General features: G+C 45.7%; 1 protein-coding gene across 1 annotated transcript; it reads right to left on the bottom strand.

Annotated features, from left to right (window-relative positions):
- Positions 1–642: 642 nt before the first annotated feature.
- On the bottom strand, positions 643–27,496 carry Tmem72 (transmembrane protein 72). The gene is made up of 5 exons (XM_026399519.2): positions 27,427–27,496; positions 7,516–7,582; positions 4,055–4,126; positions 2,580–2,719; positions 643–1,121 (listed from the first exon to the last, which is right to left on the bottom strand). Exons 1-5 carry the CDS (start codon positions 27,494–27,496, stop codon positions 643–645), a joined length of 828 nt encoding a protein of 275 aa, XP_026255304.1.

The raw sequence follows: 27,496 nt of genomic DNA, 5'->3' as shown, positions 1-27,496 counted from the left end.
GCGGCTCTGCAACTTCTGATGCTTGGCCCCAGCCCCAGAGCATGGTTGGAATGTGGCTTACTGCCCAGCTGCTCTCACCCTGAGGATTTGCAACCTTTAGTCCCTACCCTGAACAGTCTTGGAAAGGGCTCACCATTAACACCTGTCTTTGAGATGCTCAACTTGCCACTGCATCCCTGAACCTTCAGAGATGGGATGTTCACATCAGAGATGAAATGTTCCATAGGTCCCTTGATCAATAATGGACTCCATGTCAGGGGCAAGAAAAGCCCTGCAGTTTTGGGCCAAGGCAGACATCCTCTGTCCCTTTGGTTCTGAAGCAGTGGTACCTATGGCCTTATGTAGAGTCAAAATGATGGTTGCTTTGGGCAAAGCACAAGGATTTCTGCACCACGACCAGGAAGAGGGACCCCAAACTGGTTCTAAATGGCATGAGCCTCATTTGTATCTTCCTGGAGGTTTCTATGGGACTTCTGGATGTCGCACCACCTGATGGTCCCAGAGACCCAAGTCGTTTTGGGGATATCTGATTACCCCTGGAGGAGCTGACCTACAAAGACCCCGAGTTCCCTGGAGAGTCTAGAGGTATGACGAAGCTCCAGGGCAGGGTCATCAGTCTATGCAGACACCTCACTGAGCTGCTCAGAACAGGTCGGTTGCCATGAGTGAAGACAGAAGGAGGGGGGCTTGGGGGACAGGGATGATGGGGGTTGTGTCAGAGGTGGTCTCCTCTGGCTCACTGTCCTCATCATCTGCACCTTCAGAAAGCGAGGGGATGATTCTGACCACATTGTCCTCAAAGTGCACCTGCTTCTTCTTGGTCAGGGAGTCAGCTGACTCCAGAGGCAACTCCATAAGGGTGTCTGGGGGCTGCAGGGCACTGGGTTTCTTGGTCCCCTTCAGGATACTCTTCATGTGGATGAAGAGGGATCCAGGCCTCTCCTTGAGGGCCCCATGGAAGGTATAAGTCTGCTCAGTGTCCCCGGAGCCAGTGGTGCTCACAGCACTGCCAGAGGGGTCTGTGTACTGTTCTGGGGAGGCCAGAACCTCCGGGGAAGCTTTGGTCTTCTTCCGCTTGCTCAGTAGAAAGTAGGCCAGGCCAGTGATGATAAGCATGGAGCCTGGAAGAGATCTGGGAGGTCAGAATGATGGATGTGTCATGGAGGTAAAAAAGGCCGTTCAAGCCCATCCTTCTGCAGGGCCACGTGGCATAGTACTATGCAGACATACTCAGTTCCACCATGGTTCCAGCAACCATACCTCTACATCAGACTCAGGGGTCAGGCCTGACCCCAGCCAAAGGTTATGAGTAGGACAGTGCCATACGTGGGTTTCCTGTTAATCAGGAAACTAGGTCCCCATTTGGACACAAAGGAAGGGCTTCATTAGGCTCTTGAGGACCCATCCCTGATCTCAGTGCCTAGGATTGCTCCTTGTGGACAGTTGGCTCAGCTGCTGCCTGCCTGGCCTCCCACTACCACTCTCAGCTTCCCTCTAAGGATGGCTTATGGGTGCTAGACATACAACGCCTCTGATGGGCTTGGACTCTCTTTTGTATACTGGGCCTCCAACTTCTGAATCGGGCTTCCTAATGTTCCCAGATCTCCCTTCACATCAGCTTCCCTAACCCTCACCCAGTAAACTCAGAGTAAAGTTCAAATCTACTTGGGTGGGGACAGCCTCATGTTCATCTCCTTTGTGGCCACAGAGGACAATGGGCTTCTTGAACCCAGGCAACGGGCTTTTTGGACCCAGGCTGAGATGATGCTCTGCTCTAGGTTTCCTGCCAAGAGTCCAGTCCTGTCCAGAAGGTGGGGAATGGGAGAGAGGTGACTATTAATGCCTGCTGGAGCCACAGCTCCTGCATGCTTCATTCTCCAAGAAGTAGGGGATTGGGCTTGGTCTGGCCTTGCCAGAGGTGGATCCTTCTCCAGAATTCTGGAAAGACTGTGGCACATACACCAAAGACATGGCACGGAGAACGAGGGGCTCTTCTCTTCAACTTTGTTTTCCTGGAGGGTCTGCTTCCTAGTATTTCAGGGGGGCTCTTATCAGGGGCATAGTGTTTAGAGATAAGAAGGAGGGAAGAGGAGGATCCTAGCAGAGAAGGTCATGGACAGAAGTGAAGAGGTGATAGAACTGAGATCTGGATTCTGCAGTCAAAAATTGCTGCCCAGCAGGCTGCAGTGGAAAAGTAGGAGAACGGCTAAAAAGTCCTTTTGGGGTCCCATCCTAGGGAGCCCTCCAAACCAGCCTGAGGAATTTAGACCTGAATGGTAAGGCACTGGGGAGATTTGGAAGGGTCAGAACTGATCATTTTATGTTCTTGGAAAGGTTAAACCACATATAGTCAATATGAGGAAAGGCCAGGTTCCCTTGATGATATCACCTCTGTCTGGATGGCTGTGTAGGACGTTGCTGCCCTTTGATCAACCTGGATTATACCCAGCAGCTGCTTGCCCTAGGGCAGAGAGGCCGGTGGGGCCAGTGTGGGCTCTGAGAGGGTGACTCAGCACCCACTTCCTAGAGCCCACCTGGAGCAGGGGCTGCAAACCTCCTCTACCTTCTGGTGCTCCTACCTGGGATGGTTACGTGCCAGACAAGGACAGGGTGAAGAAAGCAGGCCACAGAGAGCAGCATATAGGCCAGGAATTTCTGGAAGCATCCCAGCCAGTGGGTCTTCTCTCTTGCTCTGTGGGCCAGGGACCCTGGCTGGCACCTGGAGAAAGGAGATCAGGGTTAGCATGAAGCACCCAGGAAGAACTCGTGCTAGGAGGCCATTGGAGGCTGATGTTGGGCCTGCCATGGGCCTGATCTCTGCAGTGGCCCCCGGCTGAACACCCTTTGGGTTTGGAATCATGAAAGTTCCAGGGGTCCTCACTGTGGGTTCCACAGTTGAGGGGCTCATTTGAGATCCTTCATCCAGAAGGCCTATAGTTTGTCTAAAATTGTTCAGCCTTGCCTTTCTGGCCCAGGGGGAAGAAAGGTTAATGGAGGTTCAGGACCCACTGGAAAGTCTGCAGTGCAGCAGAAAATGCATGGAGCAGAGGAGATATTTGCTAGGATCATGGTGCACAGCAGGCACTGCACAAAAGGCCTGGCAACATGGATGAGCAGGCTGGAATCTAGCTGAACTCTACTCACCTAGGCACATAATAAAATCAGTCTTGAAAGGTGTTTTTCCTAACCAACATGTGGAAATTAGACACCACCGTGGCAGAGGCCTGATGCTGAGCAGTCTTAGCTAGTGTGGTTCATTAGTGCCCCCTTGTGGTCACAGTGCATGCATGTGGCCTGGGAAATCCCAAGATTAAAATGCTCCATATCCAAGGTTCTTTCTGCTTCTGTCCACAGCTCCCATGAAGTTTCAAGGAATACTTGGCAGTGGAATTCAGGATTAAGGTGGACGGCTACTTTCTTAGGCTTGGAGAACCTGGAAGAAAGCCAGTGACCTTGCAAGGTGCTGGGGCAGCTGGATTTGAAGTGTGACTCTCACTGAACACCTGGGAACCAGATCCTCTAAGGTGTTAGAGCTGTGGTTCAGGACTCCAGGCCAAGGCCACACAGATAACAGCTGCACATACTGAGCAGCAGTTGTAAAGCAGGGGGGCCTCTATGGCCAGAGGTTCATGACCCCTGACTTGTCCCTGGGTACTGCCAGGAGGCACAGCTAGCAGCCAGTTCCCACACCCAGCCCTGCTCACTGCAAACTGATCCTTCCTGGGGTTCTTACCCTCTGGTGAATGATTTAGGTACCAGAGTCCAGCAATAAACTGTTCCTTGGGGAAAATAAAGCTGATTTCTAGGGGGAATCTTAGTGTTGGGGGGGGGGCTCTGAATGGATCAATCGCTGGGTTCTCTTGGCTGGTATCAAGGCCAAAGAAGGTGACTGAGTCCCCTGACCTGAGCCCATTTCCAGGTCAGGGCTTGCTGCTCTGAAAGGGGCAACCATTATGGTGGCTTGAGGACATCCCCCAGCTATGGCCCCAGGAGTGGAGGCATCTGGGATTAGGGATCATGGGTATTTGAAGGGCCACTTCTGGAGGCTACTTACTTGAAACAGATGGCCAGCAGTTGAGCCACAAAGTAGGCCCCTTCACACACGGAGACAGCAGCTCCTATAAACCTATGGGTGGAGACAGGTGAGGGAGGCCAGCACCTCTGATCCTCCCTGGAATTTCCTGAGGCTGTCTGTTCACAGTATCGTCACATCCCCCGCGTCTCCAGCAACAGACTGACCAGGATATTTTGACCTAGTGTCATCATCCAGGCAACATCCTTCAGGTGCTCTCTCAACGCCAGGACCTGTGCCGGAGAGGGTGGGGCTGGGGTGCAGAGATGGATAAGGAGGAAGCCATGGCCAACAGGTGAGATGGCCTGCACCCTGGTACCTTGAGTACACACTGGCAGGGGCATCCTTCTACCTGCCAGTCACCAGAACGGATACCCATTGCCTGGTTGGACTCATGGCCAGAGTCTCTTTTTTATCTTTCTTTTCCCATCTTTCAGTCACCAGGATCAGTTCAGTATGTTCCTTAAATACCTTTAGAATTGCTCCATTCTCTCTGAATTCACCACCGTCTCATTCAAACTCCAGAGCATATGTGTATGAGAAGGTCCAAGCTCTGCTCTCCAGCCTTCCTGACTCCCTGGACCATCTCCTGTTCCTCCATTGTCACCACCAGGATATCCAGGACTCCTTCTGCTACTCAAATCTGCTTATATTTTTTTTCTGCTCCAGAATGCTCATGCTCTAGGGGCCCACCAATCAGAACCTCCTGGGGCCTCTGTAAAATCATAGATTCCTAGCCCCCTACCACTTTGTGTATCTTTATTCCCCTATTACACAGGAAGCTGTTAGAGCCCTTTACATAAGTTGTTCATTCTTGTAAGGCCTCCCCTTTCCCTCTCTTTTCTGTCTGGTGACCAATTTCTTCTCCATGTTGTCATATATGACCAGAGCCACCAGTCTATGAACAACTAAAGGGAGTTCCTAATTCCTTTGTACAGCCTGGGGCTCACCCTGGGCAGGATTGATTTGTAAGTGTTTTATTAATGGGCACTGGAGTAATGAATGAGTGAAGGTAGATGCTGTGATACAGGAGAAGGCAGCTCAGGGCCAAGATCTCCTTAGGGCCATGGATGTTGCCCTTCTAACTGATCAGCTATATGACCATAGGTAAGAGGCTTGACTTAAAAACTGTTGATTGCCTCAACAATCAAATTGTTACAAGAATGATTTTTCCCTCTCTGTAACTATTTAGTACTGAATATCTACTTTCTCCTATTGCCTTTATGTCTCTCCATATCTGCCTAATTCTTACCTTTTAGTTTAAAAATAATAACAACATTTATATAGTGATTGCTATGTGCTAAACACAATTCTAAAAGTTTTACAAACACCAACTTGTTTGGTCCTTGCAACACTTTTATGATCAGCCCTATAATCACTCTCATTTTGCAGATGAGGAAAGTAATGCACAAAAAAGATGAAGCTCCTTGCCTATGGTCACACAGCTGATCAGTAGCAGAGGTAAGATACGAATCCAGCACTCAGACTCCAGAGCCTGTATGTCCAAGAAGCCCTCCTAGTTCAGGCACTTTGCATAACCATCAACAGTGCCTTTTTCTACATACTGGGACAGGCAGGGAAAAGGAGACAGGTAGCATAAAGTGACTCTTTTGGAATTTCTATCTGATACTAGTGAGTGGGAGAGAGGGACTGGATGGACAGGCAGTGAGTGCTGACCTACAGGGTTTAGAAGGCAGAACATGGCTAGAGAACACAAAGTAGCTTAAGGTGAGGAATAGGGAGAATTTGAGGCTGGACTGAACTGATGAGAGACCAGATGGGCATAGGGTTCCCTCAAGGAAGGGGCAGGGCAGTCAATGAGAGGCAAGGTACAGGGAAAAAGGCAGTCTACATTATGTGCCAAGGAAATGACTGGCAAGTTAGGCAGCCTTTGAAGAAGAGGAAGGCCCAGCCCCGCTTCTGGGTCCCACAGAGACAGTGCAGAAGCTGGGAACAGTGAGTTGTGGAGCTATCCAGAGAAAGAAAAGTCACTTCCAGCCAATGGTGGTCTTAGGCTTGGGGCAATGTGCCCAGGGCAGATTGCTAGGAAGGAATGAGCTTAGCGAATGCCAAAATGGGTGGATGGTATTTGGGCACTCAATTAGATGAGCAACAGTGTGGAGGCCAGGCCATGAAGGGGAGTTTGAGAAAGAGCCAGAAGTCCCTGTGGTGGCTGATGAGAAATAAGGTGGAGGTAGAAGATGGCCTAGGATGTGAATTAGAGCAGTTTTGGCAGGAACTGTTGGGGTCATCAGATGTCAGTGTGGAGATGAAGTCAGAGGGTGAACTGTAGCTGGGAGGGTGGACGTGACTCACCAAGGACATCAGAGAGCCTACCTGGAGGTGGGTGGGTGTGTGTGTGAAGGGCTGAGGACACAGGACAGCCTCCTGGGTAAAATGCAAGTGCAGAGGTAAAGGGGAGGAATGGAGGACACAGTCTGAGACTGAGGCAGCCTGGCTAGCCCTTCCTCATTGTTTCTCAGCTCAGTGGCCCCTTTAGCACCTGGGGGACTGGAAGATGCAGGCTTTTTCTACTGCTAGAAGGAAACTGCTCATAGACCCTCAGGATGGGATTATAGGGTCTTTGGATCAGAGTCTGCATGTACCCATGACTTTTGTCACCCCCCCCCCCGGCACCTTTGCACAATCTCCTTCCCACCCCCAGGGGATTGGCAGACGTAGCTGGTGATGAAGAAAGGACATTATCTGGGGAACTAAGGAGCCCTGGGTCCAAATCTGGGCCTTGCTGCTCAGGAGCTTGGTGATGTAGACTGACTGCTTATTCCTCCTGAATTTTCTTATCTGTACAATTAGGCCAGTATGCACTTCTACAGTGCCATTAGAGCTAAATGACATAATTTAGACACTTAACTATGCTTGGCATGTAGGAGAACTCAAATATATATTTCCTTGACCTGATTCCCTTCTTCCTAAATAAGAGCACATTAATGTTTGCTGAATAAAGAAATAATTTAAGGGACACATGGATGAATGGGTTTGGGGAGGAAAGGTGGATGAGTGAATAAATGAATAGATGGGTGGATGGGTGGGTGGGTGGATGTGTGTGTGGGTAAACAGGTGAGTGGATGGGGGGATAGGTGTATGGGTGAGTGATGGGTGTGTTAGTGGGTGAGTGAATGGGTAGATGAATATATGGATGGGTAGGTAGATGCATGCATGGGTAAGGAGGTAGATGCATAAGGTGGGTGGGAAGGTGGGTGTGTGAGTGGGTAGGTATATGAATGGGTATATGAAAGAATGATTGATGTATGGGATGGTCTTTCCAAACCAGGAGCTTTCCTTGAAGTACCATCAGCTCTTTCCACCTTTGGGATATGGTGGAATTAGCATAGGAAAGGGGATTGCTTTGGGTTGGATTGAAGAGAAATTAATGAGCTAGGGCATAACATGCTGGCAAGGAGGGCACATATACACATACTCACAGCAGATAGAAAGCCAGGCTTTTGTACTGGCCCTGGAACAAGGTCTCGGTGCCCACGCCGATCAGCACTAAGGGAGCAAGAAGAGAGGGGAGAGTATGCCTGAGTTCTCCACACCACAGCATTGTCCTACTGAGGGTCCCTTGGATTTGGAGTGAGGGCCCCTTTCGGAGGCTGAGGGTAGTTTCTTCTGCACATGAGAACTGGTGGCTGTGGCTGGAAAGTAGGTGAGAGTAGAACACCACCCGGATTGGTCTCTGGGGACCTCAAGCAGAGCCCAGAGGTCATCTCATTGAGCCTCCCCAGAACACAGATGCTGCCCATGTTGGTCATAGAGCTTCCACTTATAGTGCCCCCAGAGACTAACTGGCCATCAGCCTGTCTGACCCAAAGCTATCCTCCTCCACATGTTGTGGTGTCAGGGACCCTCACAGGCCAATGCGTGTTCTGTGTCTGGCTTCAGTGCTTGTCCATGTGTTCCCTCCCCACCTAGGTCTCCCGCCTGGATCACTGTGCTGGCTGCTTGCATGGCCTCCTTCTCACTTGGTGATCTGGCAGCTGCATCTCACCCTCTTGGCTCATTGCTTTGGACCCAATGCTATCTACCCCCTGGCTTTTACTCTGATAGGAGACGTTGCTCACTCTGTGATTTCTTCCTGTCTCTTCTTGGCAGTTGCTATTTGTGCTTGACCACCTGACCTTCCACTCCTCCAGGGTGGATTTGGTCTTAGGCTTTTCAGACTGGCTGGCTCAGGGTCCTCTTCTCCCAAGGATTCTCTTGCCTTCAAGTCTCCCTCAACCAGCACCACTCTGGCCCTGTCCAGTCACTGATGGAACCACCCATGGACCATCAGCCCACTTCTGAGATCTATTTCTGTCCCTGTTTATACTGTCCTGAATTATATTCCAAGGCACTTTGCATTTCTCTCCCTGGATATGGATGACATCCACTGTGGGGTGCAGCTTCAGAGAGTAGGAGAGGAAGGACAGGGCTGCAGTACTTGGCTGCTCTGTGGCCTTTGTCCCTGAGGCTTGTACCCTGCTCCCCCAGGTCCTGGTATATTCTTTCTTCCCTGCAGAAACAGCTATGTGAGCCTCCTTCTTGGTTTCCCCAGCTGATGCAGGCCCATTTTCTCCTGCTGAGATGCTGCCTCCTGTAAAGCTGAGAGGAGCCCCTGGCTGAAACCACCAGCATCCCAACACCTCACTTCTGGGGGGGATTGTCAGGCAGAAGGGGACCGAGTTCTTCAATCTTGGAAGGGGAGGGGAGGTGGTCATATTTTCTGAAGGATGGATGGAGAGTTCCCAGGTGCCTCTGTGAAGCAGGCACAGGGCGGTGGCAAACACTGATGTCATGCTGGCTGGCACCAGGTGAGGCAGGTGTGAGGCTGCTGAGCTGCATCCCCCACATGGTGGCAACCTAATCGAAGAGCACTTCAGAGCTTGCACAGATGGTCATACACATCCCAGCTCCTCTTAGAGGAGTCCTGTAGCACGTGGCATCATATTCTTCTCATTTTACAGGGGAGGAAAGTGAGGTCTCATTAGTTTACTCAAGGACACACACTGGAAAGAAACTACCCGCCATACCCTAGTCTTCTGGCTTCAGGTGGTGGGCAGTTTCCTGGTGTCCACTCTTTACCAGTATGTGTGAATGAATTTGCATATATGAGTGTGTAAATGTGTGTGTAAGAATGTGTACATGTGCACTTCTCAGGCAGGCAGAGTCTCCTTTCACATAGGAGGTCTTGGCAGATCTACATGGACATTTGAATGTTCACGTGTGTTTGTACATGTATGTGAGACTGCGTAAGAATAACTATATACAATCCTGTGTGCATGCGTGTTGTGCAGGCAAATGGCCATTTATTTCATTTTTACTATGTATCCTGTCCTTTTCTCCATACTTCGCATTTATTAACTATTTAATCATTGCAGCAGTCCTATGTGAAAACACTATTGTTATTCCCATTTTACGGGAGAGGAAACTTGAGGCACAGAGTATACGCAAAACCAACTATGGATACTCAGGTCAGATTCTGTTTCAATTTCACACTTGTCAGTTAACACCTTAGTTGCTCAGTCTCTCTGAACCTCAGTTATCCCATCATACCTCCTGCACATATGGCTGTGAAAGAGCTAATTGATGCCAAATGTGTCACAGGAGCTTAAAGAAACTATTTGCTAATTTTTGGTACGAAGAACCAGCCCTGTACAGAAAGAGGGTCTTCCCACCGTGGGCTGGAGGAAGGGTCCTTCCATGCAGGGTTGATGTTATGGTTGGGCACTTCTCAGGCAGGCAGTCTCCTTTCACATGGGAGGTCTTGGCAGATATACATGGGCTTATGGCAGATGACCAGCAGATGGCAGAAAAGTGTCTCCAAATTTCAGCCCCTTCTGATTTGTACCTGTTTGGCATGTGGAGAGCAATTTTGATGTCTTTTGTTTTGTCCCCTTGAGACTAAAACAGAGTCAACAGAGAAGCATTGAGGGAACACCGTAGAGTCAGTGCTGGTTTGAATCAACAACAACAGCAAATTAAAATAACAGCAACAGAGAAAGGAGAGCTAGGCTGGAATCCCTGTTCTGTGAGTTATTACCTGGGTAATATTTGCAAATACATAATCCAACCAGGTTGGGATTTCTTATCTTTGGAATAGGCAGAATAATTTATACCTTAAAGAGTTATTCCTCAAATTGGAGAAAATAACAAGTCTGAAACATAGCTTTGTGCCTAATGTGAAGGGCAAATGCACAGGAGCACTTTTCTCCCCTTGATTTGGGCCTTGGCATCTTCTCCAGCCTCTGGCTGGCCCATTTGTTACCCGGAGAAGAGGGGTCTCTCTCCAAAAATCTCTCTACCAACCATGGTTGTGCCAGTTCTGCATGCTCCAGGACAGAGGGTGCCCTTTGGTTGCAGCAGGAAGAGAAGAGTACAGGGAAGCCAGGAGTCTGGTTATTGCTCATGGGATGCTCATGGGAGGCTTTAAGACTATTTGACACCCAGGCAGCCAGAAAGTATCTGGATTTGAAAATTCCCTGGCTATCTCTAGCTGCCTCCCAACAAGGTAAAACCATGGACCACAAACTAAAGTAGGCCCTCTATATGCATCTTGTTTAAATCTGCACATTCCAGGGAATGGGAAACCCTGTTATTTATGGAAAAATCCAAGCAAGTCTCCTGTTGTAAAGCACCTTGACTGAGGCTCACAGATGAAGATTGATGGGACCAAGAGGGATGCTCATGGGAGGCTTTAAGACTATTTGACACCCAGGAAAAGGGATTGTCCATTTTCTGCAGATATTTAACTGTTCTGGGGTTTATGTTCTTGGAGGAAGGCCATACCAGGTTGAGACAATATTAACCAACACAAAGTCCTTCCGTCTGTCCCCTGCACTATCTATGTGTGGCCCTGATCCTCAGATTGCTAATGCCCATGCTCTTTGGAGTCCCCCTGGCACCTCTTCTAGTCAGTGCTACCATCTGACTTTCTGTGGCTTCTTGTGGGGGTGATTTGGGGTCAGGACAGATAGTAAGTTTCAGACAGGCTTCAGGCTCAATCCTGGAGTGGGCTCAGTCCAGTGGGAGGGATGTGATGTGGGTGGAGAGATCTAGGTGCAGAGAGGAGAGCAACCCAGGCTGTAAGAGGGCCTCACCTGATGCTGTAGGGTCAGATGAGAGAGGGGCCATTCTTGTGGACTATCAGGAAAGATATTATAAAAAATATTAAGCCAGAGTGGACTAGGAAGGTAGGCAGGAAGTGGACAAGTACAAATGGAAGGGTCAGGCATTCTTGGAAGGGACCCCCATAAAAACAAGTTTTTTCCATTTGGAGCAGGGGCACAGAAAGGCACAGAAGGGATACAGTGGTGAGTGTATGTGAATGGAGGCAATCTGTGGGGTCCTTAAATACCAGACTAGTCAAGGTGGACCTAGAGGGACCCTTGGGTGTGTTGGAGCAGCAGAGGGACCTATTCAGACTAATATTTCAGGAGGCTCCCTGACCTGAGGCAGATGAGGTAAGAGACTTTGGTGATATATGGAAGTGGCTGAGAAACACAGCCCAGTTCTGGATGTTCCTGGGTTTTCTCTTTCCCAGCATACTAGTATCCATTAGCTCCTTTTTGGCCTTGGTGTGAAGAAAGTTCTAGTTGTGGTTCCTGATGGTGTGGCCTGAGTAGCCCTGTTCTTCTGTCTGCAGAGCACAGTGCTTGACACAGGGACCTGGCAGAGGGGAGGGTTTTTTCCATCTGGGACTCACACAAGGAATCATTCTAGGCATAAAGGAGCAGGCATGGCCTGTCATTGCATTTTTGCTTTTCTGGCTTTTTCTGGGCAGTGGAAAGCAGAGGTATGGGATGGTCACAGGCAGCCAGAAAGTATCTGGATTTGAAAATTCCCTGGCTATCTCTAGCTGCCTCCCAACAAGGTAAAACCATGGACCACAAACTAAAGTAGGCCCTCTATATGCATCTTGTTTAAATCTGCACATTCCAGGGAATGGGAAACCCTGTTATTTATGGAAAAATCCAAGCAAGTCTCCTGTTGTAAAGCACCTTGACTGAGGCTCACAAGTAGTAAAGGATAGAGAAAAGCCATAATCTGGGAGCAATTTCTACTGGTACCAAGGCCCCCAGCACGGGCCAGGGAAGGACAGGGATGAGAACAAGCAGTTGGCAAAGGAGCTTTCTTGTGGGGCTCTATGAGCACAGAAGGGGGCATGTGGAAAGAGGAGATCCACGTTATTATTGGTGGACTACTGCAGTCCTGCCAAGCCCAGCTGTGAATGGTCATTGTAATGTCTGGATTAGCACAAGGCAGGCGACTATCCCTTTAAAGCTTCCATATCCCACCAGGTGACTAAACTGTGGGTCAATGGGGAGACTGACCACCCATCCTCACCCCAGGCACCCAGCAAGCACTCAATCACAGGCAGAGCTCTCCTGAGTGTCAGAGCTGCAGACTGAATCTCCCCTGTTAGGGTGGACCACCCCTGTAACCAGGAGTTGTGTGGTCAGAATCTAAAGGGGCTGCATTCACAGCATCTCCTCTGTCCTAGGGATGGGGAAGCATGGGGTACACACAGTAGTGCCCATTGGAGCCTGGACAAAGTCAGGGACCCACAAATAAAGAGATATTAAGAAACAGGCCACAGTGCTATGGGGATAAGATGAGGGTGGACTCTCTTTTGCCAAGAACCCAGGAAGGCTCTGAGCAGGAGGAAGGCAAGGTGACATTGAGAGAATGGAGAAGCATGGGCACACGTCTGAAATCACTGTTCTGTGCACTGTAAGAGCTAATGCCTGGTTTCTGGATGCTTATTGGAGAAGTTCTCAGGGGTGGGCAAGGTCCTGGGAGACACAATGAGCAGAGGCATTGTGGCTTTCTGGGACCACACCCTCAAGTTCTCTTTCACCTTGAACCTTCCTGTCATCACCTTTACCCAAGAGAGAACCAAGACACTGAGAAAACTGTGCCTTGTGGTTGGTCCTGGGGCAATGCTCCCCTTACCCCCACCCAGCCCAGGTGCAACCAAGTGCCCTAGGAACTAGGCCTGCTTCTGCAAAACTCTATTCTAGTCTTTAACAATTAGTATTCCCCAAAGACTCCTAGTTTCTGCTATGATGTTCTGTTTTCCATTTCTGAGGAAAGTAAGCCAGGAATTGGTCTAATTGTAAAGAAGATATTCCTGCTTATTCTTAGGGAGCAGCACTCCCAGATTCTGCAAGATGATTGTTGGGCTCTAATGCAGAAAATGGGAATTGACCTCACTGCCTTGCAGAGAGTTAAGTAAGAGAAACATCCCTAATCATTGCCATAAAATTTGATGCAGCAAATATAAAGTTGGTCACAAATCCTTTGCAACTCTTCCCAGGGGGAGGTAGTATCTAACTGTTCTCCCCTTGAATATAGGCTGGTTTTAGTGACTTGCATATGAGGTAGAATAATACAGAAGTAAACTGTAAGGACTCTCATGGCTAATTCATAAATGTCTTCTACCCAGGCCTCTTAAAATACTTGTTCTGGGGGAAGCCACTTAGCATGGAAGTAATCTGATTTTCCTGAGACCACCATATTATGAGGAACCCAAGCCAGCCATATGGAGAAATGGTTACAGAAAGTGAGAAAGAGATGAGATGCACAATCAGTCCAAGCTGACTCAATGTTCCCAACCCACACAGACAAATGAATGAAGGACTCATCCTGGACCTCCAGCTCCAGCAGATGTGATGTGGATGAGAAGTAATGAACACCGTCAACTGTCAGACCTAAAGCCTTTACAGATTTTCCCAGGAGGGGGTAGAATGTAACTCTTCTACCCTTCAACTAGCTAGCCTGGCTTTAGTGACTTGCTTGTCAGGTAAAATGATACAGAAGTAAACTTCAGTGACTCCCCAGTGAGCCTCAGATGAGCCACTTCCACCATGCCAGCTGTGCCAGGCACCCACTTTTGACCCTTGACACCATGGAAAGAGATGGCTCTTTTCACTGTGGTTTGTCCCAATTCCAGAGGCACAACATTTTGAACATAATGCAAGGGTTATAGTCTTACTCCACTAAGTTTTGGAGTGCTTTGTTATGCAGCCACAGGTAACTGTGGCTCATCCTATTGTCAAATTACCTGAGATTTATGACATGAAAGTCCTTTTATCTGGTCTGGTCTAGATTTTGATTCTTTTAGGAATAAACATTTGTCAGGGATTCCTGAGCCTCTGAACTTCCACACAGGATCTTGAGCTTGATTGTCAGGAAGCCAAGGCTCCTAGGTCTTGCAGCCCTTACCTCCCTCCAATATCTGCACACCTTGGAGATGCAAGATGCATGGTCATAAGAGTTGGGGTGGGGGGTCTGAGGATTTCCTTTAGGCCATGGAATCTCATTGGTGGCTTTATGTCTTAGGAATTCATGGAGAATCCATAGGATCTGGACTCATCCATAGTAGATTCCTTCCACGGTTTCAGATTGCATGTATAGGAGGATTTTACAAACCACATCCAACCCTTACCCCAGACAACCACATTGGGTCTGGCTGCAGAAGCCCATCCCACTGAGCTCACTAGATTTTGGGAGCACAAGCATCTTAGTTCCAAATGACAGAGATACAGGACCCAGAATATATTGACTGAGGGCCTAGGGTTTGCTAAATATTTTTTTTTTCAGGAAGCTATTGTCTAAAATCAACATTTTGGAATCCCAGAAGTGAATATGAATTGTGGCATCAAATTGAAGAAAAGGGTTAAGAATGGGATCAACACGTAAGAAGGATTGGGGCCTTCCTGTCTCCCGAGTGTCAGTTCCCCAAGACTGCATAGGTGGACTCCTGCTCTCTCAAAGACCTCACACATGCATGAGGACAGCTCAGTCCTTGCTTATATGTACTTGGATTTCAGGTCTGTGCCAGTTTTCCAAATATGCCATAAACCACAGAGAAGTTACTGCATCTGAAGGACCAGGACCAGGGTGAGTCATCCTAAAATTCAGGAGGTGCTAAACCTAAAATTAAGGGGGTATCATTTTGGGTTAAGTATCACTCATTGTATAAATAAATGGCATTGATTCTGTAAGAAAGTGCTCACTGTAAACTTATGCAGATGCTCACTCTATTTGAAAGGAGGTATTCACTTCCATGGCTGTGCAGCAGCAGTACAGCCTTTTCATGTCCCGAGAGTGGGTCCAACTGGCCCTGGCAACTAGGGATGTAAATGTCCCAGAATTTGAGGGCTTTTATCTATTGATGGAATTTGGAGTGTTCTCCATCCACCTCCCTGTGGGGCAGCCTGGCTGGTTCCTCTGGCCCTTTGCCTTCACAGGCCTCTAGTCCAATCTGCATCAATAACTCACTGGAGTGAATGATCCTGGGGTGTTGCCCTGAGCTGGGTCCTGAACAAAGGAGCTCACCTTTTGATAATGAAGACAAACATTAGGACAAATGTCACACCATCCTCGGAAACAAAGACTCTTTATAATAAATGATCTAGGAGGAAGAATTTTCCCCAAGAACTACCTTATCCAGGCTGCACCCTCTTTCTCACCGAGTGGAGCTGCATTGGAGTACTTTACAGTGGCTGTTAGACTCCTTTCAACCCTCCTGTTATCCCTGCCTCAGAATCCCCAGTAACCTTGGCTCAGTCAAACAGAAGCACCTCACTCTCCCCTGCTCAGTGTACCCCACTCCTCTGCCCACTCCTGGCACAATCCCAGGGAGGCATCTTGCATCACACCTGGACAGAGCCATTCATGGCCAAGCCTGGCCTTAATGCTGTAGTCCCCTTCCCTCCAGATTCCGTGCCTCTCATCTGGTCTAGTCCAGCCTCTCACTATGTGAGTGAACAAAAACTATAAGGAGGCTGTGCTGGGGCAAAAATAACAGAAAATCGGAGTCCTGGACCCTCCGGTAAATCTTAGCACTGTTGTCTGCTTCCTGTTCTAGAAAATGAAGACAATGAAAACACTGTGGCCACCAAGCATTCAGTTTTAGTGACGCATGGAGTGAGTGTGGTCTCAATTTAGACAATGGCAATAGAACCATGATAAAAGCCAGGCTGTTCCTGTCAGGCCTCTCAAGGGAGAGGGGAGGTTTATTTTCATCCTTTCATCCATTAACACATTTTCACTGCTGCTAAAGAGCTCTTCCGGAGACAATGACATTGCTCATTGATGTTCTTGTCTCAGGGTTGTTTTCAAGACCTGCTTGGAGTAAAAGTGGCTCAAAGTCCCATCCATCTCAACATCTCTCATGTAACACCCTCTGTCTCCCTGCTGGGGACTCAGAGGTGCTCACGCCAGGGAGGGGGCCTGTCTGAGGTGCTGTCTGTAAGGGGCATTGCCCTTGGCTGGTGCTGCTGTTGCCTGACCTCACGATTGACTTTGCTTGTCTGTTCTGACGGCATCACTGGGTTGAGTTCTGACAAGTCTTTCATTTGGTGTGCTGCCCTGGGTGGCAATGTGAGATGCTTCCCAAGCTAACCAGAGGCTATACTATATTTGAGTTGTCATGCCAAGCTGTGACTATGGCCTTGATGTCCTAGGAGTCAAGGAGAAGTTCATACTACTTCTGAGGGCAGCTTCCTAACTCAACAAGAATATTTATGGTTTCTCCTTATCCTTAGGTATTGCCTGCCTTCCTACTGGTTTCAGAATTTCCAAGGGCATCTCAGGTAAGGATCCATCATGGCCTGATGGCAATGGCTGGGGATGATTCAGGAGAGGGGCCACAGATGATTTGGGAAGTGAAATGATAGATTTGCATCATTTCTAAGGAGATGTGGAGACATTGAAACCAGTTGCTATGAATTCACTGAGATAATAAGGTAGGTTTCTTAACTCAGAATAAGTTGTGTCAGATTCTAAGCATGGAAAGGAGGGTAACCTGTATGTTGAGATCAGTTCAGCTGACACAGATGAGTCAGGGTTTAGCGATAGTAAAGGCCCAGATTTTATGGTAGAAGTTTCTGGACATTCAGTTGGAAAAAATGTTATAGTATAATATATATAATATATATTGTCTAATTCTCTTACAAGTCTGTTCTGGGAGAATGTCCTAAAGATAATAGAACTCACCTAGTTCATATTTTGCTAGATTATTTTTAGAATGTTTATTTTTAATTTTTGCAGTACAGGGGATCAAGCCCAGGACCTTTTACTTGATAGACTGCTTTACCACAGGGTTATAGCTCTCTACTAGATTCTGTAAACATGAGCTATAAACTAAACAAGAGCAGCCAAGAGGTTTGTTTTTTTTTTTCCCCTTCTCATGCTCCTGTGGTAAACTGCAATGGTGCCCTCAATTTTTATCCCTCTCAATATCCACATACTTTGCCATGTGATTTTTCCCAGCCCTTACCTTAGGGCAAAGTTTCTAATTTCTGGAATCTGAACTCATCAATCTTATTTGCTTTGGGCAATGGGATGTTAAACAAGCACAGACATACCATGGTTTTGAGAACCAGGTCTGCTGTTTTGTGCCTCTGCCACTACTATGAACACATGCTATATATATAAACATGAACAAGCTAATCTGCTGAAATGTGAAAGGCACATAGAGCAGAGTTACCCTTATCATCCCTGCCAAGTTCAGTCTAGACAAGCCTTACAGCTACCTGACCTCCAGATAGGGAAGTATACTCAGTCAACATTAACAGAGTTTCCTAGCCTACTCATCCAAATATGCACTTATTATTTATTCTTATTGCTGTATGCCACTGAGGTTTTCAAATTGTTACACAGCATCATTTTGGCACAGATAACATCTACATTTAAAAACAGCTTTATTAGCTTCTTCACAGCAAAGGAAATAAGCAAGAATATGAAGAGAAAGCCTACAGAATGGGAAAAAAATCTTTGCCACCTGCATCTCAGATACAGCATTTATTTCCAGAATATATAAAGAACTCAAAAAACTTAAAATATATATAAAAAACAAATAAACCAATCAATAAGTGGGCAAAGAAACTGAAGAGACACTTCACAGAAGAAATAGAGCCAACAAATATATGAAAAATTGTTCAACATCACTAGCAATTACAGAAAAGCAAATTAAAACTACATTGAGATTTCATCTAACTCCAGTCAGAATGGCAATTATCAAGAATAAATGAATAAAGTAACAATAAATATTGACAAGAATGTGGAGGAAAAGGTAAGTCCTATAAGTCCTATATTGCCGGTGGGATTGCAAATTGGTGCAACCACTCTGGAAATCAGTATGGATACTCCTCAAAAAACTAGGAATGGAACTGCCATTTGACTCAGCTATCCCACTCCTTGTTATACATCCAAAGAATGTAAAACCATCATACTACATTGGTACAGCCACATCAATGTTTATAGCAGCACAATTCCTAATAGCTAAGCTATGGTGCCAACCTAGATACCCTTTGAAAGATGAATGAATAAAGAAAATGTGTGCATACCCACACATGCACATGCACACACACATACACACAATGGGGTATTACTCAGCCATTAAGAAGAGTGACTGATATTTGCCAGTAAATGGAGGGACCTAGAGACTATCACACTAATCTGAAAAAAAAAAAAAGGCTGAATGTTTTTGCTGATATTTGGAACCTAACCCAAAATAAATAGGGAGAGGGAAGAATAGATATTCAGTAGATTGGACAAAGAGGAATAAGGGAAGGGAGGAGGCATAGAAAAAGGAAAGATAGTGGAATGAATCAGAAATAATTTTCCTATGTACATATATGAATACACAATAATGAATCCCATCATCCTGTATATCCAAGAATGGGTACTAGTTAGAATTAGATATATTCCATTCTTGTATAATTATATCAAAATAAATTCTAATATGTAAATCTAAGAAGAACCACTAAAAAAATAAAATTAAAAGTACTGAAAACTGAGTTACACACACACACTCCAAAAACAACAACAAAAAAGCTTTACTGAGGTATACTTGACCTACAACAAACTGTACATAATGTACAATTTGATAAGCATTGAAAAATGTCTACAACTAATGACACCATCACTACAACTGAGCATCTCCATTTCCCCAAGAGTTTCTTGTTTATCATTGTAATCCTACTCTCACATCCTTCTGCCCATCCCTAAACAACTACTTATCTGCTGTTACTAGAGCTTAGTTTGCATTTTTCAGAAATTTTTATAAATGGAATCAAACAGCATAGACTTTTTTCCCCTTGCAGTCTACCTGTCTACCCCCATTCAGTACAATGAATTCCAGATTGGTCCATGCTGTAGCATGTTATCAACAGTTCATGCCTTTTCTATATTGAGGAATATTCCATTGTATGGATCTACCCCAGTTTGTTTATAACTCACCTACTGATGGGCACTTACGATGTTTTTAGTTGTTGACTATTATAAATAGAACTGCTATGAATATTCATTTGCAAACTTTGTAGGAACATGTTCTTCTGGACAAATGCTTAAGAGTAGAATGAATAGATTAAATGGCACTTTTTTAAAAAGTGTTAATCCGTTTTCAAAATGATTGCATCATTTTGCATCACCACTAGAGTGAAAGTTTTCTTTCCTTGCCAATGCTTCAACACTTGGTATGGCCAGTATTTTTAAGTCTAGTCATTCTGATGGGTATGCAATAGCATCTAATTGTGGCCTTGATTTGCATTTCCCTAATGACTAATGATGTAGTACATCTTTTTAAGTGCTCATTTGACATTATATCTCTTCTTTGTAGCCTTGCCTCTCCTGTATATTTTGAAAAGAAAAATGTTAAATTTTGATGGCATACAATTACTGGTTCTTTTAGAATTTTATGTAAGAAATCTCTACCTATCCCCATTCCTGAGGTTTTATCCTATTGTCTGGTAGTTTTATATTTTACATTTAGGTCTATGATTTATTTTAAGCTGTTTTTTTATATGGGTCAAAATATAGATAGAAGTTCATCAATAAATGAATATTTCATCATTCCAGTGTCATTTTTGAAAAAGTGAACTTTTAATACTAAATATCCTTTGTGCTTTTGTCAAAACCCAGTTGTTTCTACATGTCTAGGTCTATTTCTGGGCTCTGTTCTGTTCCATTGATCTATTTGTCTTTCTTTTGCTTTAGCATGGTCTTGATTTCTGTATCTTTATATAAGACTTAAAATCAGGTGTTGTTAGTCCCCTAATTGTTCTTTGTTTACAAAGTTGTCTTGGTGTTATATGAGAATTTTTTCATTTCCACATGAATTTTAGAAAGAGACATCAATTTTCTCAATCTTAAACCTCTTGAGATTTTTCCTGGGATTGCAGTGAAACTGAAGAGTAATTTTTTGGGAAAACTGACATTATTATTTAGGTCTTCTTTACTATTTCTCCGAAATGCTTTAATCTACAGTGTATAGGGTTTTGAAAGAAATACCTTTTATCAGATTTATCTCTAATAAATTGCATTGTTGCTAATATGTGGAAATATAACTGATTGTTATAAATTGATCTTGTTTCCTGTAATCTTGCCGAACACTTTATTAGTTATAATAATTTTTTAGTGGGTTCCATCAGATTTTCAACAGATGATCCTATAATCTGTGAATAAAGAGAATTTTTTTTTTCTTGTCAAGCTGTATGCCTTTTGTTTCTTTTTGTTGCATTATTATCTTGGCTGAAAGATCCACTGTGATGCTGACTACAGTGGTGAGAGTGGATATCCTTGTCTTGTTCCAATTTTTAGGAGAAAAGCATTCGATCTTTTAAGTAGTTGTATTCTTTTCGTAGACACCATTCTTTGCTACTAGATTTTAGATTTTATCATGAAAAAAACTTTGGATCTTTTCAAAAGCTTTCTCTATGTTCATTTAGATGATAATACAGCTTTTCTTTTTTAATTTGTTAATATGGTGTCTTAATCTATTTGGTCTACTATAACAAAATACCACAGACTAAATGGCTTATAAAAATAGATATTTATTTCTCATAATTTTGGAAGCTAAAATTAGGTGCTGGCAGATTCATTGTTTGGGGGTCCTCCTTTTCTTGTACAGTTCTCTCACTGTAACCTCACATGGCAGATAGCCTAGGGAACTCTCTTAGGCCTCTTATAATGGTACTAATCTCTCTCATAAGGTTTTGCCTCATGATCTAGTTACCCCCAAAGCCTCACCTTTGAATACCATCATATTGGGTGTTAGGATTTCAACATATGAATTTGAGATCCATATAAAAATTTGATATCTATAGCCTGTGATCAGTTACATAAATTGAGTTGTCAAATATTAAATCACCCTTTCATTTCTGTGATAAACTCCACTGGGTTAGAATATATGATCCTTTTTATGTTTTTTAATTTTGTTTGTTATTAGTATTTAGAATATATGCATCTATGTTGATGAAGGATATTAATCTAATTTATAGTTTTCTTATAACATCTTTGTCTAGATTTATTATCTATGTAAATGCTGATTTCATAAAACAAGTTGAGAAGTACCACCTCCGTTTCAAATTTCTGGAGGAGTTTGTATAGAATAGGTCTTATTTCTTTAAGAATGGTAGAATTCTTATGTGAGGCCAGCTGGGCCGATCCATCAGTTTTGGCATTCTTTGCATGAAGGGAATCCATAGATTTCCTTGGTATTGTTAAGGATATTGTCTCCCATTAAAAAAGTATCCTCCTTGGAAGGACCCACAGGAGAAATTTCTTTAGGGTTGGTATCAGGGATACCTAAGATATTTGTTACTTATTCTTTCTCGGTATTCAGAGAAAATGTGTCTGCTTATTCTTCCACGGCAGCTTTCCTGGTGCCAGAAACAATGACTATCTATCCGGAGCACAAATGCCGTGCTTCTTCATCTGGCCTTTTCCTGACCTATGGCAGGCTTCCTGAGCAATCTCTCCCCAGCACTAGGCTCTGGTGTCTAATTTTTTTAATGTCTTTTTATGCAAGGCTCTCTTTAGAAAGATGAACAGAACTAAGCACAGTCTTGAAAAAAAAAAAACTGTTTTCTTATAACATCTTTGTCTAGATTTATTATCTAAATAATAAATAGAAAAATTGAACAGAGCTACCCTTTGCTTTTAGGTTTGTTCACTCCAGGAATAACCAAGTTCCTATGGGTAGATCTTAGCAACCCAAGCTCAAGATGTGATGGAAAATGTCACTGGAAGGTCAGGCCTTTCACAGTTTAGCCCCTTCCTCTCTTTCTAGCCGCTTGGGTCATGTGCTGCTTTGTTCTTTCCTCTGATCCTCTTTTCTCCATTCTGCAAGAGTTGCTGATCACTCATGCTCTGCAGGCCTTATCTCTTGCACACTCCTCTGAAATTAACCTGCCCTGAGTGGGAATCTATGTGCCAGGCACATAGAAGGAATCTAAGAAGTCACAGGCACAAAGAAGTAAAGGAAAAAATACTCAAACCAAGTGCTATTGCCTTTCAGAAATTCAGTGATGGTGGTGGTGTTGGGGATTCTGTTTATTTACCAAGACTATCAGAACAGGAAAGAAAAACAGCATTCACTTGGAAGATCTGGAAACACAAAGTGGTCCAGCTGGGGTCATAAATGCCCTGCAGACACATTGGAGTGCGTGACTTTCTAAAATGGCAGGAAAGTGGTCATGGGGCTCTGCATTTAAAAGGGGTGGAAATTAGCATGCAGGGCTTTAGAAGGTTGCTTCCAAAGTATTTGTTTTCCTGTGGGCTTTGAACAGGGCTAAGGTCAAACTATGCATTTGCTGCACCCTTGAAGAAATGAGAACACCTGGGTTTTAAATGCTTCTGTTGTCTTAATCTATATCAATAAGTCATTTGTGCATTCAAACAGCATGTGACAAGCAACAGGGCTGTGGAGGATGTGGCTGCATCTATTATAAAGAGAAACAGGTTAATAGGTCAAAAACTTGGAACAAAACAAAACTCTTAAGTGATCCCAGGTTGATCCCAGGCACTTGATTTGTGAGAAAGAGCATGTTTGCATGACAAGTAGGGCTTCCATCCCACTTCATTTCCTCCTTGGTTCTTTCTTGTTCTACCCGTAGGAGCTGTTGTGCGACAGGACAAATTGGAGTTCCATACCTGACCTCAGTTCACTGGTCAAGGACCTCTGCCAAATCACCCAAACATTCAGAACCTCAGTTTCCCCATTTGAAAAATAAGATTAAGCTCAGCACTGAAGGCATTTATGGGGCCATTATTATTTAAGATGAAGTCTCTAAACCATGTGGTCACTCATGTACCTCTAGACCCATAAATGGAAGGTTCTACTGGAATGGTTCCTTCTGGAAATATGTACAGATCTGTCCCCAGAAGTGGTCAAGGAGTGGACTTGGCTGAAGATGCCCATGGGAGGTATCAGTTAAATCATGCATGGTAATTATTCTGAGATGGAAAATGAGCAGCCAGATCCAATATCAGGATGTTTAGGTTTGGAAGTGTTTGGTGATCCTTCAATGTAGTCATGCCTACCCTCACTTCAACCCCACCCATCTAAGCCTGCACCTGGTCAGGACTGAGTGGGGCTGGGGGCATGAGATACACTATGGGTTAGCCCTAAATAGGCCTCTCTGTTACCCTTTGTGTATTTGCATCTTGTATCTCAGAGTCATCAAAATATGGAGAGATATGCCCTTGAATCCCAGTTTAGGTAAAGGACACAGTAATTAAAAGCAGGGTCTCAGGAGCAGACTCTCATCAGTTACATTCTTGCTTCTCTATTTCTTGGTCATGAAACTTTGGCAAAGTGCTCCACCTCACCAAGCCTTAGTTTCTCTCTCTGTACAATGGTTGTGAGGATGAGCTTGATGATGCTTTAATGGCCAGTGAGAGGATAAAATGAAATACTACGTTAAAAACCCGTAGCAGAGACTTGGCTTGCTGCAAAGACTCAGATAATAATGCTAATTATCAACTACCACAATCCAAGAGAAGAGGCTGGAAGAATGAAATAAAGCCCCCAAGATGGGTAGGTAGAAGCCTCTAGCTTAAGCTCCTTGGCTCTGAAGAAAGTTGAGATTTCCCTTCCAGTAACCCAAGATATTTTCAAGTCAGACCTCTTTTGGGGATGCTCTTGCCTATCTGTGTACAAGGACACAGCTAGGAGGAGAGGGTCTACCCTCCAGGGTGAGGGTCCAGGGCTATGAGTAACTTCCTTTCCTCCATTCCAGGCCTGGAATTTGTTGACCTGGGAACTCCTCTCATTATTTTCTGGCTAGTGGGGCAGGGCTGAGGTGTGGTGAGGGAGTCATTGGTGATATTCCTGAGGATAAGGTTGATAGAAGTCCAAAGGGAAGACAAACCTGGATTCCTAGTCAGTGCTGAGACCAATCCTGGAAAATAGGCTCTTTCTCATCTGATAAAGGAGGAGTGTCCTGGACCATCATGCCTCTTCCAAGTAAAACCCATTTTCTAGGTCTCTTTTCCTTATACTTAGTCTCTAGTAAGAGCCAACTCACAGGGCAGAGCCTCTGCTGGGGCCCAGATTGCTCACCCAGGATGTCCTTGCCCTTGAATACAGTGAAAGAACACTTTAAGGGACGGACAGGTGTTCCTGCATCCACGTGGGGAGTATGGAGTACTCGTGGTTTATGTGCAATTTCTCAGTATGTCTGTTTTGTGGGAAGCACCTGGTGCCACATCTTAGCCACAGAGGCCTTCGAGGTCATGCATGTGTACGTGCACATGGGCAGGCACACACCCAATGTCTTCCCAGGCCAGGGATGCAATGTAAGTGAGTCTCCTGTAAGACAATAGCAGGGGGTGGGTCTCTTGGAAACATGACTGTTCTATGAGACAAAGTTTTCTTATTTTTTAAAAAAACCTCAGCTAAGTGCAGTTTACTGGCCTGTTTACCCGGCTTTGGCAATGGCAATCCTCCATCTTCATGTAACCACTCATGCTATGGGGCTGGACCTCAGGGTAGGGCAACATTAAACCCTAGGGCTACTGGACAGCTTAGCAAGACTTCATCCAAAGGAGTTGAGTGAAGAGGAGACAGCACAGTGAGCAGTGCCCTTGCAGGGATTGCTGCAGCCACAGACACAGGGGCATGTCACATGAGGGCCTGGTTCCCTCAGCAACTCTGACAGCCCTGGATCCTGTCTGTAGGGTTCTAGGGAGTCAGCTGCTGACTAGAGGCAGCAGCCTCCCAGGAGCTTCCTGGCAGCCCTTGATCACATGATTTTCCAGCTTCTGGAGAAGGCACACTCTCTGCGTGCCGTGGGGCAGGGGCCACCTTAGGTATCCCCACACCTCTGGTTCTGCAAAGTGCCGGCCTTTGCTTTAAGTCTCATTTCCTCCTTCGCTGCAGTGCCCCTGTAATGAGGCCTGGGCTTTTCAACAGAGGATTTCAACAACAACAGAAAAAGAGGCTTAAGGGAATAAGGAATTTGCAAATCTTATACACTGGAAACAGGCCAGGAGTTCAGTGATGCTGGAAGAAACCCGAGACTTTCCCAAGAGCACCAAACACCCTCTCTAGCTTCCACTCTCTCCCAGCACTCTAGAAAGCCCAAGCAAGATTATTTGAAAGCCTGGCCATTAGAAGGCAACTCATGGCCTATTTTTAGCCTGGATCTTGTATCAAAACCAAGTGGAAGGCTCATCTTCAACATTAACAGCAGCCCTGTGAGCAGAGATAAAGGTTGCGGTTAAGAAAAAGCCATGTGTGCTGTGGGTGCACACATGTATGGGGGCTGCAAAGCCTTCCCTTGACAGAGATAAATCAGCTGGCCTTTTAAACTGTCTTTAGCTAATCCATTAGAAGCTTAGATGCATGCATCTTAAAACAGCTTCCCGGTAGGTTTTGGGTAGAGTGTGGTTGGGGTATCAGTTACTGGGATTCCTGGTATCCCAAGCAGATATGATTTACATATTTGGAACCAAAACCTAGAGAGAACAGAGTGGACTCAAATCAATAGCAATCTCTCAGAACTCTAACCCAAGTCATGGAGATTTGTGTAGGGTTATCTTCCTCTCCCCAGGATGGGCTCTTGGGGAACTTGGCTCTCATTTCTTAGGTGAAGGTGACATGGTGGTTCGGAAGGAAGCTGGAGTTGATTCTTCCTTCAACTTTATCTACATGGAGAATTAGCAGATTAATTCTCTTGCCTTGGGATGCAGGGAGGGCTTTGGCCAGAGTCCTTACCTCTGTGAAAGTCTAGGGGTCAGAACTCCAGGCTGGCTATCCCTCTGACCTGTGGTGTGACCTTGAGCAAGGTCATGGCTCCTATCTGAACTCAGCTTCTCCATGGTGTAAGAGGAGGGGTGGAGTCAGACCTCTACTGACCTTCTTGCTCTAACTCACAGAAGAGCCCATTGGCCAGAGCCCTGGGAATGAACCAGATCCCCACTGACTCTGGAGTGTCACAGGGTCTTCTGCCGGGATGTTTCATCCTCAGCTCCATTTGGCTATGCTCAGTTCCTGCTTCCTTCATCTGCCAAAACATCTGGCCAAGCAGGTACATCCTACAGGTCAAAAAGTACCATCCCAGGGGACCAGGTGTTTCCTCCAAGGTCACATGTTGAGCATTTGGCTGGACTAGGGCTTGGATAAGCACTTCTTGAGTCCAAGCTTTGAGCTGGGGGGGGGGAGGCTTCCTGTTTGGCAGTACCCCAGAGTAAGTTTTTTTTCCAGAGGCAGGGAAAGACTTTGATGGGTGGTGTATATCTCCCTTCATTCTCAAGGGACATGGGGCCCAGAGCTAAGGGCTCAGAACACTGCCTACTCACTTTTCCAACATGGATCCTTTTCCAGAGGAGTCAAGGGGCTAGGATTAGGGTCTACTTTGGGGAAGTCAGTTCATATACTAAACACCTGTCCTCCTAGCCAGCTGAACAGTCCTGTGATCCAGTGAGGTGAAGGAAAAAGGACCAGCTTAGGTGAACTTCTCGTCCCTAAATGGTGTGCTCCTGCATTCAGCTCACAGCTAGTGGGCCTGGGTTTCTAAAGGGTATTTATTCTCTTAGTGGGTGCTGGGGTGGATCGGAGGAAGCTGGCTATCTCTATGCCTAACCTGTCCCAGGGCAGAGCTGCTCTCTTTCTGGAAATTCTCTCTCCCCAAGACAGGACTGTAGTGAAGCAAGACAAGTTGAGTTCAGTGGACCATTTTCATAACTACACAATAAGGTATTGACTCACGTTTGCTCAGCCCTTTGCACTTTCACCTTCAGGCTCCACCTCTGCCCACAGCCCTTGGAGAAAGTAGGGCAAACCCCTTCACTCATTGCAGTATGTGGATGAGAACGCTGAGGGTCCTTAAGGTTACACACAGAGTGTGGGTTGCCGACCTGAGATTCAGCACCAGGTCCAAGGCTCTATTCCACTTCTACTATTCTGTAGACACTTCTCTACAGAGCAGTATCTCTGGGGGTATCAGAAAAGATACTGAAGGACAGAGGTGGTTGCCATCACCTTGCTGGTTCCTATTCCTCCGGTGGCCCTGTCGACTATGCCCTGAGTAGGAGATGGCAGCCAGGAGGTGGGATCTTACCTGCAGCAGTGGTGATGCCCAGGAGCCGACAGGTATATTCCAGCCCAGTCCAGAACACCTGGAGCTTCAT

This window comes from Urocitellus parryii, chromosome 5 (assembly GCF_045843805.1).
Source record: "Urocitellus parryii isolate mUroPar1 chromosome 5, mUroPar1.hap1, whole genome shotgun sequence".
In the NCBI taxonomy this organism is placed as follows: Eukaryota; Metazoa; Chordata; class Mammalia; order Rodentia; family Sciuridae; genus Urocitellus; species Urocitellus parryii.
Note: the sequence above shows the minus strand (reverse complement) of the source record. Positions and strands in the feature narration are given on the sequence as shown.

What these genes read in the sequence shown, in the direction of transcription:
- Tmem72 (XM_026399519.2), bottom strand. Translation starts at nt 27,496, where the DNA reads ATGAAGCTCCAGGTGTTCTGGACTGGGCTGGAATATACCTGTCGGCTC. An exon ending in GGGCATCACCACTGCTGCAG is followed by an intron (nt 7,583 to 27,426) that starts GTAAGATCCCAC and finishes TTGCTCCCTTAG; the next exon opens with TGCTGATCGGCGTGGGCACC. An exon ending in CTGCTGGCCATCTGTTTCAA is followed by an intron (nt 2,720 to 4,054) that starts GTAAGTAGCCTC and finishes TCCTTTCTCCAG; the next exon opens with GTGCCAGCCAGGGTCCCTGG.